This window comes from Exophiala viscosa, assembly GCF_022695815.1.
Source record: "Exophiala viscosa unplaced genomic scaffold EDD37scaffold_9, whole genome shotgun sequence".
Taxonomy (NCBI): domain Eukaryota; kingdom Fungi; phylum Ascomycota; class Eurotiomycetes; order Chaetothyriales; family Herpotrichiellaceae; genus Exophiala; species Exophiala viscosa.
The window spans coordinates 516,929-530,282 of NW_026944361.1; the positions used below are offsets into that span (position 1 = coordinate 516,929).

Sequence of the window (13,354 nt, forward strand, 5' to 3'; positions counted from 1 at the left end):
CTGATCATGAGTATACTGTGCTGACCTCTGGGCGTGATGGCTTGTAGTCAGCCAATGCTACCATGCTCTTGAGGTTAACGGAATATAACCCGTGTCTATGATATATATTCTCTTAGGAGGAGCCAGAGGTAAGCAGTATTTAAGAGCATAGTCCTTTCTTCGGACATCTAAGGTCCTGATCAAACAGCCATCTCACCACAGTACCGAGGTATACACGAACTACTTTCACTATGTCTATGCCAACCACTAGACGAGTAGTAACAGGTCCTTCCACCATCGGCACCAGATATGATTGAGGTACTGATTCAAATGTAGGTATCGATGCCAATGGCAAGTCCACCATCATCGACGATCAGGTCCTGACCCCAGCCAACCCGCTCGATCCAGAGGGAAATCCTCCTACCGGCGTGATTCCAGGGTTTACCAACATCGCCAAAACCGATGGGATCCCCGCCAAAGCGCAGACACCTTTTGTCGACTACCATGGCAAAAAGATCGGCTTAGTGGACCGGTCCGGCGTCTTCTGCCGGATCGTCGACTTCCCAGCCGTAAGCGATGCGCCGGACGATGTGAATTTCATGCATCTTACACACAGTTTGGACTTTGGAGTTGTCCTGAAGGGGTCAATTAAGTTGGTCCTGGACAATGGTGACGAGACTATCATGAACGAAGGCGATGTGTGCGTGCAGAGGGCAACGAATCACGTATGCATCGACCGTTGAGCCAGTATTATGTTCGAAACAGATAGCTAATTTGCGTGCGAACAGGCATGGATGAATGTCAGCAAGGAGAACTGTCGTATGTTGTTTACCTTGGTGCCGGCTGAGCCTCCCAAGAATGAGACGACAGGTGAGGTTCTGCAGCCTACTGACACGGCGCATCTGAAGGAATAGATGATGGGGTGAGAGGAGAGGCCGCGCAATAGATGCTATGAGAGTCACCAAGGCCAGGCTTAGTAATCATGGGCATGTCAGGTGATTGCCAAGCCATTTTGAGTGAGTGGACAACTTGAATGACATCTTTTTCTTCGTAATCCCCCCGCCTCCACCTTCGTACAACCTCATCAAATCTCTGCGTACACGGCTTCGGACGACGGGGGGCGTATCCAGAGGTAGTACGAGGTCCCCTGGGACAAGTCATCAACCATGCCCAAGGAGCGCCAAACATGTACCGAGTGCTCTATGCGCCGGCAGAAATGTGATCGCAACGTTCCCTGTAGTCGTTGCGTGAAACGAGGGGATGCAGACAAATGTACCCGGATATGGCCCGAAGGTGGTTACGACCCCAAGGTCCATCGTATCTATCCACGAACATCAGGGGAGCGGTCAGGTTCTATCGCTAGTCCTACCATCACCGATACATCCCCTGCTGCAACCATTCACAATGTGTCGGAACCCTCACTACACCCTTCCATGAGGACTCCGGCATCAGCACAATCGCGGACCAGCCCTCAAACGCAACATCCATCTCTTCCCAGTAACTTGGGACCCGCCCCCACCAATGGACCGGTCACAGATATTGACAACGCCGCGACCACCCTAGAGTTCCTGACCTGGGGTCGATCGAAGCTCTCAGATTATGATCTCAAAGCTCTTGAACTGCTGAAAGAGCCTCATAACAGCGGTCCTGCCTTGGTACCGAAGGACAGTGGACCGGATTGGGACGCCTCGAGCGGCTTTGGGGGCACAGGCGCAGCTCAGATATCTTTTCTACAGTTGTTGCTTCCTAGTCGCCGCCAGATTTACCAGCTTGTTGAGTATCACGTCAACTCGATTCTGTGGTACCACGGTTGCTTTCATGGACCGACCTTTTTCGACGAGCTGAACGAGGTTTATAAGGCACCTGGTGGGCTGCAGATCAGGGATATGGACTTGAGATGGGCTGCTTTCCTGTTCTCAATCATGGCCGCCAGCACGACTTGCGCTAGTGACCAATTAGCTTCGTCGTGGGGTTTCAAGAAACACGAAAGGGCCAAGCTTACACGACAGTGGTACAAGGCCACTGTCACCTGCCTCAATCTTGCCGACTATATGTGGCGCCATCACGTATACTCGGTACAAGCGATCGCGGTCTTGACCATGTCGGCGCATGTCCTGGGATTCAGCAATACCCAAAGTACACTATTAGGAGCGGCCTTGAAAATAGCCCAAGGTTTGGGTCTTCAGCGTCTCGGCCCTGAAGAGGAAACATCTGGCTCGCTTATGCTGACCGCGGCTCAACGAGACAAAGCCGTTAAGCGCGAGACAGGCAGGCGAGTGTGGGCTCAACTATGCATTCAAGATTGGTTCTCCATACCCTTCTCCGAGATGTATTCGATCCAGAAGTCCCACTTCAGTTCGCCCAGACCTTCACACGTTGATGATGCCACGATGCAACCTTTACCGGAGGACTTCCCGGCCATTGTCAGTTTCCCAAACGTCCTCGTCGACATTGCCAGCGTCATGCCTCAAATCCACGACGCCATCATCTCATCCAACACCTTGTATACAAAATACGAGCAAGTCCTCCACTACGACGATAAGATGAGAACGTTGGCTAGCGACGGCCTACCTCGATTTTTCTCCATGAGGGAGCCAATATCACCGGACTGGCCAGCGTTCGTCCCATGGGCGAGACGGAGCTTGACTATATGCTTCGCTCACAAGATTATCATGATTCATCGAGCTTTCCTTGGCCGTAGCTTTACCGAACAAGCATTCGATTTCACCAGGCGCACCTGCATGGCGGCCGCGAAGACGATACTGAAGGAGGCTAGGCAGGTATATGACGAAGAAGGACCAATGTTGTGGATCGACCAAGCCTTCATGGTTGCTGCGGGAATCACTCTTGCTTTGGACATCTTTCATCGCAAGTCCAATGAAGCAGAGTACGAGGAACATCGCAGGTTGGTCGATAATACCATCAGCATGCTGGGCAAGTTCGAACACAGCATGATTGCGCTCAGAGGTATCCGATTGCTATCCTCATTGCTTGCTGAACAAGCTCGTCTTACCGCAGATCAGACCTTGGAGAACTATCGGAAGCGGACACATGATGCCATGAACGACCTTTCACAGCCTAAGAAGCAGAAATTCAATGTACCGAAGTTCGTGGAGAATTTTGTTGGAAATGACTCGTTCACCCACTCTTTGCGAAATGCGAACAGAGGCATTGAATCATCCATGGACTTGTTCGAACCTGAAGCACGTACGCCTGTGCGTACGCCAGCACCGCAAGATCCCGTGTTCACTTCAGATCTTGGGTACGAAACATTTGAGCAGCTATTTCCGCCTCACACAGGCATCAGCAACAATTTTTTATTCGAAGATTTACTGAACTTTGACATATGAGGAATTGTGTGAACATGAATATGAGGCTGTCGCATGGAGATGCGGCGGCTAATAACGACCGTACGACAATCTCAGCGTTGTGATTGGACGATAACGGCGCGGGGTGCGGCCGACAGCCTTATCAGGTTGTACTATGTACGCTCAAAGACGACAAGACGTCGATATCAGTGCATGGAACTGTTCTGGACTCTGACCAAGACGAATATAAAAAGAAGCAGTCCTTGCCTTTTGCAAGTCAGTACTCTCGACATCAGTTTCATAGTCTAACAACAACAGGCAAAACACTAGAAGCCCCCCTATCACTCTGATTCCTATCAAGAACTACAAACGGACAATTCCGCAACACAATAACACCACAGCCATGCCCTCAGCCATGCCAGTCGAGAAGACAAAATACAGCAAGCGCGCCATTCCGACCATTTCGCTAGCGGACTTTGACAGTCGCGCCGACAAAATCACCGCACAACTAGTCGAGGCAGCCGAGAACGTTGGCTTCTTCTGCATCGTCGACCATGGTATCTCACGGCAAGAAGTAGACGACATCTTCGCACAATCAGCCCGCTTTTTCTCGCTGCCAGACGACGTCAAAGCACATGTACCCTTCTCATCCGCTCACAATGCTGGGTGGGAAAAGAACTCTCAAGTTCGACCTTCTACTGGCGCCGCCGACAGGAAGGAGTCCTACCAGATGCAGTTCGGCAAGAACATGGATGGCAGGTGGCTCGAGGACTCGGAACTTCCAGGCTTCAAGGACTCAAGTCTAAAGTTCATGTGGAAAGTCCAGGACGTTTCCGAGAAATTGATGGCCTGTCTCGCGAGAGGCTTGGGCTTTCCCGACGATTATTTCATCAAGGCTCACGACGTCAAGAGACCGGAGAGTCAGACTGTGGCGAGACTCCTACATTACTTCGAGACACCGGCCAACACAAACGGTCAGGTCTGGCATCGCGCTGGTGCACATACAGATTGGGATCTGCTCACGCTTTTGTTCCAAAAGGCAGGACAGTCAGGGTTAGAGGTAAGTACCCACACCTGCCAACAGCGTACTTATTTGTGGTGCATAACTAATTTGTTTTTCTGTAATAGATCTGCCCGGGCCGCGAAGTCTCTACATCCTTCGGCCACGGCGACACATGGACCAAAGTCGAGCCCGACCCAGATTCAAACGCTATCATCTGCAATATCGGCGATCTGTTGATGTCCTGGTCCGACGACCGCTTCAAGTCGACGTTCCATCGCGTCAAAGCACCCTCTGAACCGGATGATTACTATGGGGAGCGATACAGTATCGCGTTCTTCAACCAGCCTTGTCGCGATACCTTGATCCAGGGACCGCACAAGAAATACCCGCTCGTCACGGGTGAGGAGTTCACCAGAAATGCTATGATGCGAAATTTCAATGCCCTGGAGGCGAAGCGGCTTGCTGAGGCGGAGGGAATCAAGAATGTCAGTGTTGAGGGTGGGAAGATTGTCGCTGAAGTCGGTGCCTGAGGAACTGAAGCGCGAAAAGTCGATGAAGACTTGTTTTCAAGCATGTTGACGCTTGAGCTTGACGCTGGATGCTGTTTATGTTACTCGAGTGGATCTCAAGTGCTCTTCTCACACAAGCAGTACTTCCTTCACAATCAGATACTTCTTTCTACAACCATGTGCGTTCTTCCGATATGCTTCTGACCGCCTGCCGCCGATGCTCGTGAAGGGTGCCTTCCTTGGTTCAGTCATTCTGTGTGCGGCGTCTCGAAACGGCCCACATCCAAGTCCATAGCCTGTCTCTCTGCTTTGCAAGCTCTTCGAGTTCCCTAATGTTTGCGGAGTATCTTTCGGCCGTGAGTCTTCTGATAGTAGCGGCGTGCCTCTCGGTCTGAAGAGCTTCGATGTCGTCCTGACGTTTGCTTACTTCGGTCCACGTTTGTTGGAAACGTTTGCGTTCGTAATACAACGTAATCTGAGAGCTGATGACCGCCCCCGACCAGCCGAGGAAATAGTATTTAGTTTGAGGTCCCCATATGCTGCCCACAATCTGACAGCCGATAAACGCTCCTGACCAGCCGAGGAGGTAGTATTTGAATCGAGGTCTCCATATGCTGCCCAAGATATGTGCCATTTTGTATGATGGAGAGTCCAGATGGGCCGGTGTGCTCAGTAAGCTCGTAATCGTTGATTATGATGATGTGTTATTATGATGTGTCTTGGTGGTGATCAGCCATGGGAGGGAAGGCCTTTTAAAGACCCCCGAACCATTTTGTCGCAGTGAGGACCCAGGCATTTTTTTTCTGGTCGGCCACCATCCAACCAACCATAACATCTACCACGGCATTCGGGCCCAAGTCTTCCGCGGGGACAAACGCGGTCACCCTCTTTGCTCCGGAAGTGACTCAAATCTGATATCGAGTGTATATATCGTGTTCAACCTTCGACGCCAGTTTTCTTGCTGAACACATCTCTCGCCATCATGGTGTTCAATACTGCACAGTTAAAAGCAGCTTCTCCAGGTGGAATGACCACAAAGATATACGTGTTTTCGGTGAACCGTGCGAGAAAGCAGTTGAATCGTGGTGTCTGAACCTTGAATAGCAGGAAGCCCGCACTCGCAGAAGTCGTCCTCGTGTTCCTGGCGACAGTATGTTTATAGCTCTTCATAATATTCGAAATACGCTCGTGCCGGTCGTGGTTTGGGTTGTCCTCACCATAGGCAGTCACAACGTTCGTGACGGTCAGGAACGTCGACCGCTCAAACAAGACAATCTCTTCCGCTTGTAACTGTTTTGCGAAAGCTTGCAGAAACCTTTCAATCACCACCAGATTTGGAATCATCTTGTGCACTATCCCGGCCCAGGCTTTGTACAATGTCTGATCCCAGATACTGCTGGCGAAAGTCTCCAAGCTAAGTCCTTCGGATCGAGCGGTGATTAAGCGGCATCTTTCTTCATATATTCTTTCGCGGTGCTCGTTCTGAACCAGATCCATTTTGTGTATCAAGCAGAAGACATGGGCGCTTGGGCTGAACTCTTTCAAAGCTTTTATGACTTGGCTGTAGGTCTCGAGATCCTGGTCGACGGCTCGAGACTCGATGTCGAATACGTAGATGAGCACTGCAGCGTCGGAGAAGACATTCTCGCGCTGAGCGTTGAGGTAGGAGTCCATAAAGGCATCTTGACTGGATGAAACGTTAGTGTGAAGATAGAGTCGAGGGAGAAGCTATGCTTACCCTCCACAATCCCAGAGATTAAGGGTCAAGTTGCCCATGAATTTAGCATGGCTATGCTCGACATCGATAGTTGCGCCGAGTCGCCTAACATCCTTTGCGACGTAGTTGCTGAAGATGATGGATCTCATAGACGATTTGCCAGAGCCACTTTTGCCCATCAAGAGGACCTTCTTCTTCCTCTTGCGGGAGTCCATCTTGTCGAGCCTTTACAGACGCGAGGTACCCTGGTTATAGGTATTCAGTAAGATCTCAGGCGGGGTCGTCGATGCTCAAATTCCAAAAGCTGGGGAATCTATTGCGCACTGATTCAAATGTTTCTCCGTAGCGGGTTTGGCTCCGGCGCATCATATAATCAGGGCCCCACAAGGTTGCTACCAGCAGTCCTATCATTTCGAAGCTTGGTGAGGGTTGCAAACTACCTCCTCCTATTCGGAACGCAGGGAGAAAGGCCGAGCAACACTTGGGTATCTCTTGTAGCCACATCCGTCATTCAAGATGCCGCGAACTGCCAACAAGATCAGGTGCTTATTCTAGGCTCAGACGCGAAAAAGGAGTTCGGAGCATGCGCGACCAGTGGTTCAGTTGAAATTCCATTATCCCAGAAACCGGATCTGTCGGCCAGCACGTCAGCGGGACGTCAACATCTTAGGCGTTGCTAAGCATTGAACCTGGCTCTCAAGTCGCGCGACCTCGCTTCGCTCCGAGTGTCAGCGCGCATCTTGAGCCGCTCCGTCTGAAGGGGTGCAAGCACAAGACCACGACGCACTTCAAGGGATGTACCGTACCGCTTAACCGGCACCTATAGGCAAGGATACGTGCCCAGTTTTGATTCCTCAATTCCCACTCGATTCCCAGCCATATGGACCGCGAAGACACGAGGCAACGTGAATACTGGCGGAGAAGCCAGTGCAACTCGAATTGCTATGATACTGCAAAAGATAGGTCAAGTTTCTAACATCTCACCGTGGCAAGCTCACATCTCTCCACAAAGCTCGTTCCTGGAAGAGTTCCGCCTCCTTTCCGATAGCTGATTGACATGCACATGGGAGCACATTCCAACTGACGCTTGATCTGGGTTGACTGCTTACGTGTCTCTGTGGTCCGAGCATACCTCTCTACCATATCGAGCTTCTTGACAGTTGACTATATGTGGGCGTTTAACGACATTTGCTTTCTTCAGTCTCTAAACGGCTTGACCCAAATTATTCGAGTTTAGGCTTAAAGCTTGGCAGACATGCCCCTAAATGACATGGCTGTCAGTTAAAAGCAGCCCCTGAAATTGGGTATCGACAGGCGGCCGTGCACACTACCACGGCGCCTGTTCAACGGCCAACAAAAGGAAGGCGATTCCTTGACCATGAGCTATGTGATAGCTTTACTCGACTTCTGCATTGGAATCTTTGTGTACGGAAAGGCATAGGCAAGCGCCAGCGAAAAACAATGTCGTCGTCAAACACCAACCTACTGGTCAACCTGGGCCTATACTTCGCCATCAACTTGTCCTTGAGCACATGCAACAAGTTCGTGCTGAACGCTGTGAGTCGAACATGTGAATGGAGGGCAACACATGGAGACTGACCAGCTGCTCCAGTTTCCATATCCATGGCTTGTCACCAGCATGCACGCCGTCTTCACTTCTCTTGGCTGTCTCATCCTCTTGATGAGAGGCTACTTCGAGCCTGCCAAGTTGACCAGGCATGAGAATCTGGTGCTCATAGCCTTTTCAAGCTTGTTCACCATCAACATCGCCATTTCAAATGTGTCCCTGTACGTGTGGATGGATGTGGATTCTGCTGTCAACATTGCTAACGTCCAGCCAGCTCACTCGTCTCGCTGCCTTTCCACCAGGTCGTCAGGTCGACCACACCAATCTTTGCAGTCCTCATTTATCGAGTGATGTACTCACAAAGTTTCACCACGCCCATTTATCTCTCATTGGTCGTTATGACGGTTGGAATTGCTGCTGCCACATTTGGTGACTACTACTTCACCCTCATGGGCTTCTGCCTGACCGTCCTGGGTGTTTTGCTTGCAGCTGTCAAGGTTGGTAGACACATGAACCTCCGGATGAAAGTCGAGCTGACACATCTGAACAGACTGTTGCTACGAACCGACTCATGACCGGCACACTGAAGCTACACCCACTAGACATTCTATTGCGCATGTGCCCACTTGCGGCTGTCCAGTCTCTCATTTGTGCGGGCTTGGCTGGTGAGGTCACAGGAGTGACTCAGCAGTACACGGGAGTCAGCATGCTGTGGCAGAGCCTCGGGTTGTTGCTCGCTGTCAACGGCATGCTGGCTTTTGCCCAAAACGTCTCATCATTCCACACGAACAAGGTCGCTGGAGCACTCACGCTGACCGTCTGCGCGAATGTGAAGCAGGTGATGACGATTCTTCTGGCCATCGCCACATTCCATACTGAGGTGGGATTCCTGAATGGTCTAGGAATGGCCATTGCAGTGGGTGGTAGCGCGTGGTATAGCTGGATCAAGCTGGCAGAGAAGCAGCAAGAGACGCAGCGTGAGAAGAGCATGAAGCTGCCACAATGATGACAGTGGCGATCAACTGTAGATATAAGATTGCACAGTACCATTCAATTCAATGTATATTTATTCTCCGTTTTTGAAGTGCCTGTCATCAATAGGACCTGAAGATCGTCACGAAGACTCAACACCGAGTATTGCACTTTGGGAGGGTACTGCAGGGGTCGTAAGTGGCCCCTAGGAGCCCAGCCAGGCTGTCAGCCAACGCTGCAAACTATGACAGCCTTGGCAATCAAATTGACAGCTGAAGGGGACAACACCAGGGGCCGAGACATATCTTTTATCAAGTTGATGTTGACAGTGAGGGACAGATGGTAATCTGTGCTTCCGGCAACGATAACACATCCCCTTTTCAGAGCTCGGACCTCAGAATCTGCCTCCACAATGCTTGTCTTTGTGCACGTCCACTTTGACGATACGCGTGGTGACCGTGCCAGCAAGCCGCCTCCTTAACGATGGCAGGATCCGTGCACATACCCGTGGCGGGAGGCATGGCTCCTTCAAAAGGGAGGCTTCGCGCTCTTTCCCACAGTCCTCCAGCCAAGGACAAGGTGAATCGAAAAGATGGACAAGATGGACGAGAAGTTCGGCCTCCAACAACCTGCAAAGGACTGGCGGAATAGCATTACCCATGTTATGCACCAAGCCAGACGATGCCAACGATTGACGCTACGGATCACCCTCGCCCTTGCTCTGATATTGTTGCTTGCTTTCTATGGTGTCGGGGTAAGGATCCTCTCAACGATGCAGGAGCAATAAAAGTTGATGCTGACCATGGCAACAGCCACCGGTAGGAGCGGGACCATCATTCGAATACACAGCAGCCTTCCCACAACAAGACACACCTTCAGAATTCCTTTCACACCCTGCGATCAAGAAGCAAGAAAGGCAGTTGCATCTACTGGTACCGGCCAGCAAGCCAGATGTGAACCTTTGCAAGACTATCCTCAGTGCGGAGGTGCTCAACTACTCGACACCGACTCTCATCAACTGGGGTGAAGAATTCAACGACAACAGCCTTTCCAGTGGCGGTTCCCATCTGGCGAAGATATCTGGTGTCTTACGCTACCTGAAAGCAGTCGGCCCAGATGGTGATGAGGACCTAGTGATGATCATTGATGCCTACGATATTTGGCTGCAACTTCGACCCGATATACTCCTCTCCCGTTATTACGCCGCCAACGCCCGAATGAGCCAACGCATCTCCAGACGCATGTGCGGTCGTGACAAATGCCCGTACTCGCCCGTTTCTCACATCTCACAAAAGATCATTTTCAGCACCCAAAAACTATGCTGGCCTCATCGAGCCGAAGATGTAGCCTGCTACGCTGCAGCAGAATCATCAATGCCGGACGACATCTTCGGCCCGGACACCGACCAAATACCTGGCGGTGACGAGGAGACTCGTTTGCGGCATATAAGATCACGCCACGTGAACTCCGGCTTCGCCATTGGGCCTGTGAAAGAGATGCGTAGGCTTTTCGAAGCTGCGGAAGCGCACGCGAAGGAGGATCCCCATTCCGGCAGCGATCAGGGCGTCCTGGCCGACATCATCGGCCTCCAAGAGTACGCCCGTGAACTCATGCGGGAAATGTACTTCTACAGACATCCCTTCCGACGATTCACCAACACCGTTGCTGGCCTGGTCCTAGGCAAAAGCAGCTTCGAAAAAGGTCGAGACCAAATCCTACACCCCGATCTCGACCAAGAGAGGGAAATTCCCCGTCTCCCATACGAAAACACCACAGCACTTCGTTTGCTCGAATATAACGTGGGTTTGGATTACGAAGATGACTTTTCACATGTCACCGTCTTCGCTCCTCGTGATACAGACTGGGTCGTATTCTCTCAACCAGAAATACCATCGATGTACTATAACATCCGCTCTTCGCATATCGGCAAGCTCCCTAATGATATTGGCAACTCGAGACCGCCCTTCGAGGGCTTCAACCTACCTTCGAAAGCAAATGCGTCGATACCACTGGGACCTGTCGGATGGGAACACGTCCCGCTGAACACCCATCTTTGGACTGGCCAAGTCCCCGTGAGCGTGCACCATAACGCGTGGCAAAGAGGAATGAAGAACCTTCGCCATCATATGTGGGGACTGTTGTGGTGGAACGAGTATGCCAGAGAAATGTTCGCAGCTCACGTCCGTGGTGCAAAACAACCTCTTGCTGTCCAGGTTCACAAGTCCGTTCGTGGAGGAGCACACACCATCACTGAGTGGTGGAGTCCCATCGAGAACAGGGGTGGTGCAGCTATGGAAAACGGCACCTGGATCGAATGGAAACATCTCTGTGGGAAATGGGACAAGGAGCTGTTTATGGATCAGGATAAGGATAAGGAACATGACATGGTCCATCACTCATGATGAGATGGATTTTCTTATTTTCTGGGGTCCTTCATCGGGGCCATGATTTGTTTATACATAGCGAGAATCTGTATTTTGGGTACTGGAGGGCGTTGGAGGTCTCTTCACTTCTCAACCGGCCTAGGGTCGCTCTCCCTTTCTTTTCGAGCAGAAATGAACAATGAACAAATGATATTACTTATACACAGCACAGAACTCGCATCCTATGCTTCCTGTTCTCCTCCGGCACTTGGTGCAACAGGCAGATCTATATCTCTTACACTCTCCGGGGTCTGAAGTTGTTTCTACTTCGCCCTGTCTTTGACGCGTTCCAGGGTTCCCAACTCCAGAATCTCCCGATTCCTCACCTCGGTACTACTCCTCTCCTCCTCCCAGAACTGCTCAACCCTAGCTTCTAGCGGTGCCAGATGTTGCGGCCCACTCCACTCAGGCGAGAGCATCTCCGCCCGTTCTACCCACGGCACCATCCAACTCTCACGCTCTTGCGTCCCGGCAAAATGAACCACCATATCTCCCTTCAGGACTTTCCACGGCGACAGGTCCCCCTCTTCGGGTTCGGGTTTCTCCCCGTCGTCAAAGTGTTTGGCGTCCATTGGATCGGCGTAGATCCAGGATCCATTGTCAAACACGCTGTTGACAGGGAAACTGTTGAACCACCGATGCGGCACGACCGTCCAGTTCATTTGGAAACCGGGGAATCTGTGCAATAGATTCGACAGGGCCGATTGGTCCTGGAACTCGAGGTGCTCGTCGTCCCGGAAGAGAGGGTAACTGAGCATGGCGTTCAAGAGTGTCACGCTCCATGGGTGTACGCGGATGGGAAAGACACCCGCGTTGATACCGTCCCAATTTTCAGCTAGCAATAAGTGGATGTTGGGAAATAGGTTGGCGGGTGGTAAGAATGTTTCTAGGCTGATGTGCGGATTTAGAATGATTGTGTCCGCGTCGAACCAGAAGAGCCATTCTAGTCGAGAACCCACAGGTTTGCTAAGTTCAGAGAGGATCAAGTCGAGGAGGTATGCCGGCTTGCTCCATGTCCCGGTGGGCCGGCCGGGTATTGAAGCCTCTTGAATGAGCGACGTGTTGCATTGGAAGTGGCGGTAATCGTGGATAGTGTTCTGAACCTCATGGGTGCGAGGCGCGCGAGATGTATGATGAATTCGAGAGGGAGTTCGCGAGGACGGTCACCTTGGCGATCTTGGATTGTCCGTGGGCGTGCTTGGTAGGTGTGATAGACAGTGATATGCCATGTCTGTACACGTGCCAGGTCAGAAAGACCAGAACCAGCAGTGTGAGTGTCCGTGTGATTCGCGGTTTGGAGATGGCCTGCTTTGACAGCATGACTGGTTTGGCGACGCGACTCGGTAAGTAGTTAGACGTAGCGCGCCATGTCACTGTCACGCAGAAAGTAAATGCACGGATCAGGCTTGTGGTCCTGTCAGTCGTTAACCTTAGTCGTAGATATGTTGATCATCTGGTCGAGATCATGTCGTTTTCCTTGCGCGACTTTTTGCTGCGCTCAAGGTTCCTTGGAAGTAACAAGAACAATGAGGCGTGAAGAAAGCTACTACAACAACAAAATCTTCATTTGTACGGGGTGAGCACGAGATGAGGTACTCGTATTGGGTGTGAGAGTTGACCCCTGAAATGACTCGCCGAGGGATTTTCTGCCTCGGTGGATGACTCGTGCTAGCTCTTCCCCGGATTTGAGGTGTGCAACGACCATGTCAACTTACCTTCCGGGCAGTCTCACGATATCCATTGAGCCATGCACGGGTGCAAGATGCTACGACGGGCTGGACTTGGACGTGCGAGAACGGGTAGAAAGACTGCCCAACGGACAGGTTTGAAGCAAAACTCGAACCATATCTGATGGCGCGATTCACCTGTACTCAAG

At 51.4% G+C, this 13,354-nt stretch overlaps 8 protein-coding genes across 8 annotated transcripts; 5 read left to right on the forward strand and 3 right to left on the reverse strand.

Moving 5' to 3' along the window:
* The first annotated feature begins 44 nt into the window (after positions 1-44).
* Positions 45-1,019, forward strand: EDD37DRAFT_499464 (uncharacterized protein). Its single transcript, XM_062813460.1, has 4 exons — positions 45-128; positions 188-264; positions 316-704; positions 768-1,019. The coding sequence occupies exons 2-4, from the start codon at positions 231-233 to the stop codon at positions 891-893; spliced, it is 549 nt and encodes a 182-aa protein (XP_062667796.1). The 5' UTR covers positions 45-128; positions 188-230; the 3' UTR covers positions 894-1,019.
* Positions 760-3,467, forward strand: EDD37DRAFT_500088 (uncharacterized protein). Its single transcript, XM_062813465.1, has one exon. It carries the CDS (start codon positions 1,146-1,148, stop codon positions 3,327-3,329), a length of 2,184 nt encoding a protein of 727 aa, XP_062667797.1. The 5' UTR covers positions 760-1,145; the 3' UTR covers positions 3,330-3,467.
* A 43-nt stretch (positions 3,468-3,510) lies between these two features.
* EDD37DRAFT_499405 (oxidoreductase domain-containing protein) lies at positions 3,511-4,932 on the forward strand. Its single transcript, XM_062813458.1, has 2 exons — positions 3,511-4,347; positions 4,416-4,932. The coding sequence occupies exons 1-2, from the start codon at positions 3,691-3,693 to the stop codon at positions 4,818-4,820; spliced, it is 1,062 nt and encodes a 353-aa protein (XP_062667798.1). The 5' UTR covers positions 3,511-3,690; the 3' UTR covers positions 4,821-4,932.
* A 111-nt stretch (positions 4,933-5,043) lies between these two features.
* EDD37DRAFT_652269 (uncharacterized protein) lies at positions 5,044-5,433 on the reverse strand (the record flags this gene model as incomplete). Its single annotated transcript, XM_062818439.1, has 1 exon — positions 5,044-5,433. The coding sequence occupies one exon, from the start codon at positions 5,431-5,433 to the stop codon at positions 5,044-5,046; it is 390 nt and encodes a 129-aa protein (XP_062667799.1).
* Positions 5,434-5,584: 151 nt separating this feature from the next.
* Positions 5,585-7,109, reverse strand: EDD37DRAFT_499417 (Gtr1/RagA G protein conserved region-domain-containing protein). Its single transcript, XM_062813459.1, has 2 exons — positions 6,538-7,109; positions 5,585-6,486 (listed from the first exon to the last, which is right to left on the reverse strand). Exons 1-2 carry the CDS (start codon positions 6,729-6,731, stop codon positions 5,736-5,738), a joined length of 945 nt encoding a protein of 314 aa, XP_062667800.1. The 5' UTR covers positions 6,732-7,109; the 3' UTR covers positions 5,585-5,735.
* A 703-nt stretch (positions 7,110-7,812) lies between these two features.
* Positions 7,813-9,163, forward strand: EDD37DRAFT_500038 (triose-phosphate transporter family-domain-containing protein). The gene is made up of 4 exons (XM_062813464.1): positions 7,813-8,073; positions 8,129-8,304; positions 8,358-8,580; positions 8,634-9,163. Exons 1-4 carry the CDS (start codon positions 7,978-7,980, stop codon positions 9,087-9,089), a joined length of 951 nt encoding a protein of 316 aa, XP_062667801.1. The 5' UTR covers positions 7,813-7,977; the 3' UTR covers positions 9,090-9,163.
* Positions 9,164-9,378: 215 nt separating this feature from the next.
* EDD37DRAFT_636596 (uncharacterized protein) lies at positions 9,379-11,629 on the forward strand. The gene is made up of 2 exons (XM_062816993.1): positions 9,379-9,809; positions 9,868-11,629. Exons 1-2 carry the CDS (start codon positions 9,648-9,650, stop codon positions 11,455-11,457), a joined length of 1,752 nt encoding a protein of 583 aa, XP_062667802.1. The 5' UTR covers positions 9,379-9,647; the 3' UTR covers positions 11,458-11,629.
* Positions 11,630-11,660: 31 nt separating this feature from the next.
* EDD37DRAFT_658911 (galactosyl transferase GMA12/MNN10 family protein) lies at positions 11,661-13,183 on the reverse strand (the record flags this gene model as incomplete). Its single annotated transcript, XM_062819008.1, has 3 exons — positions 11,661-11,729; positions 11,805-12,575; positions 13,181-13,183. The coding sequence occupies 3 exons, from the start codon at positions 13,181-13,183 to the stop codon at positions 11,661-11,663; spliced, it is 843 nt and encodes a 280-aa protein (XP_062667803.1).
* Between the last annotated feature and the right edge of the window lie 171 nt (positions 13,184-13,354).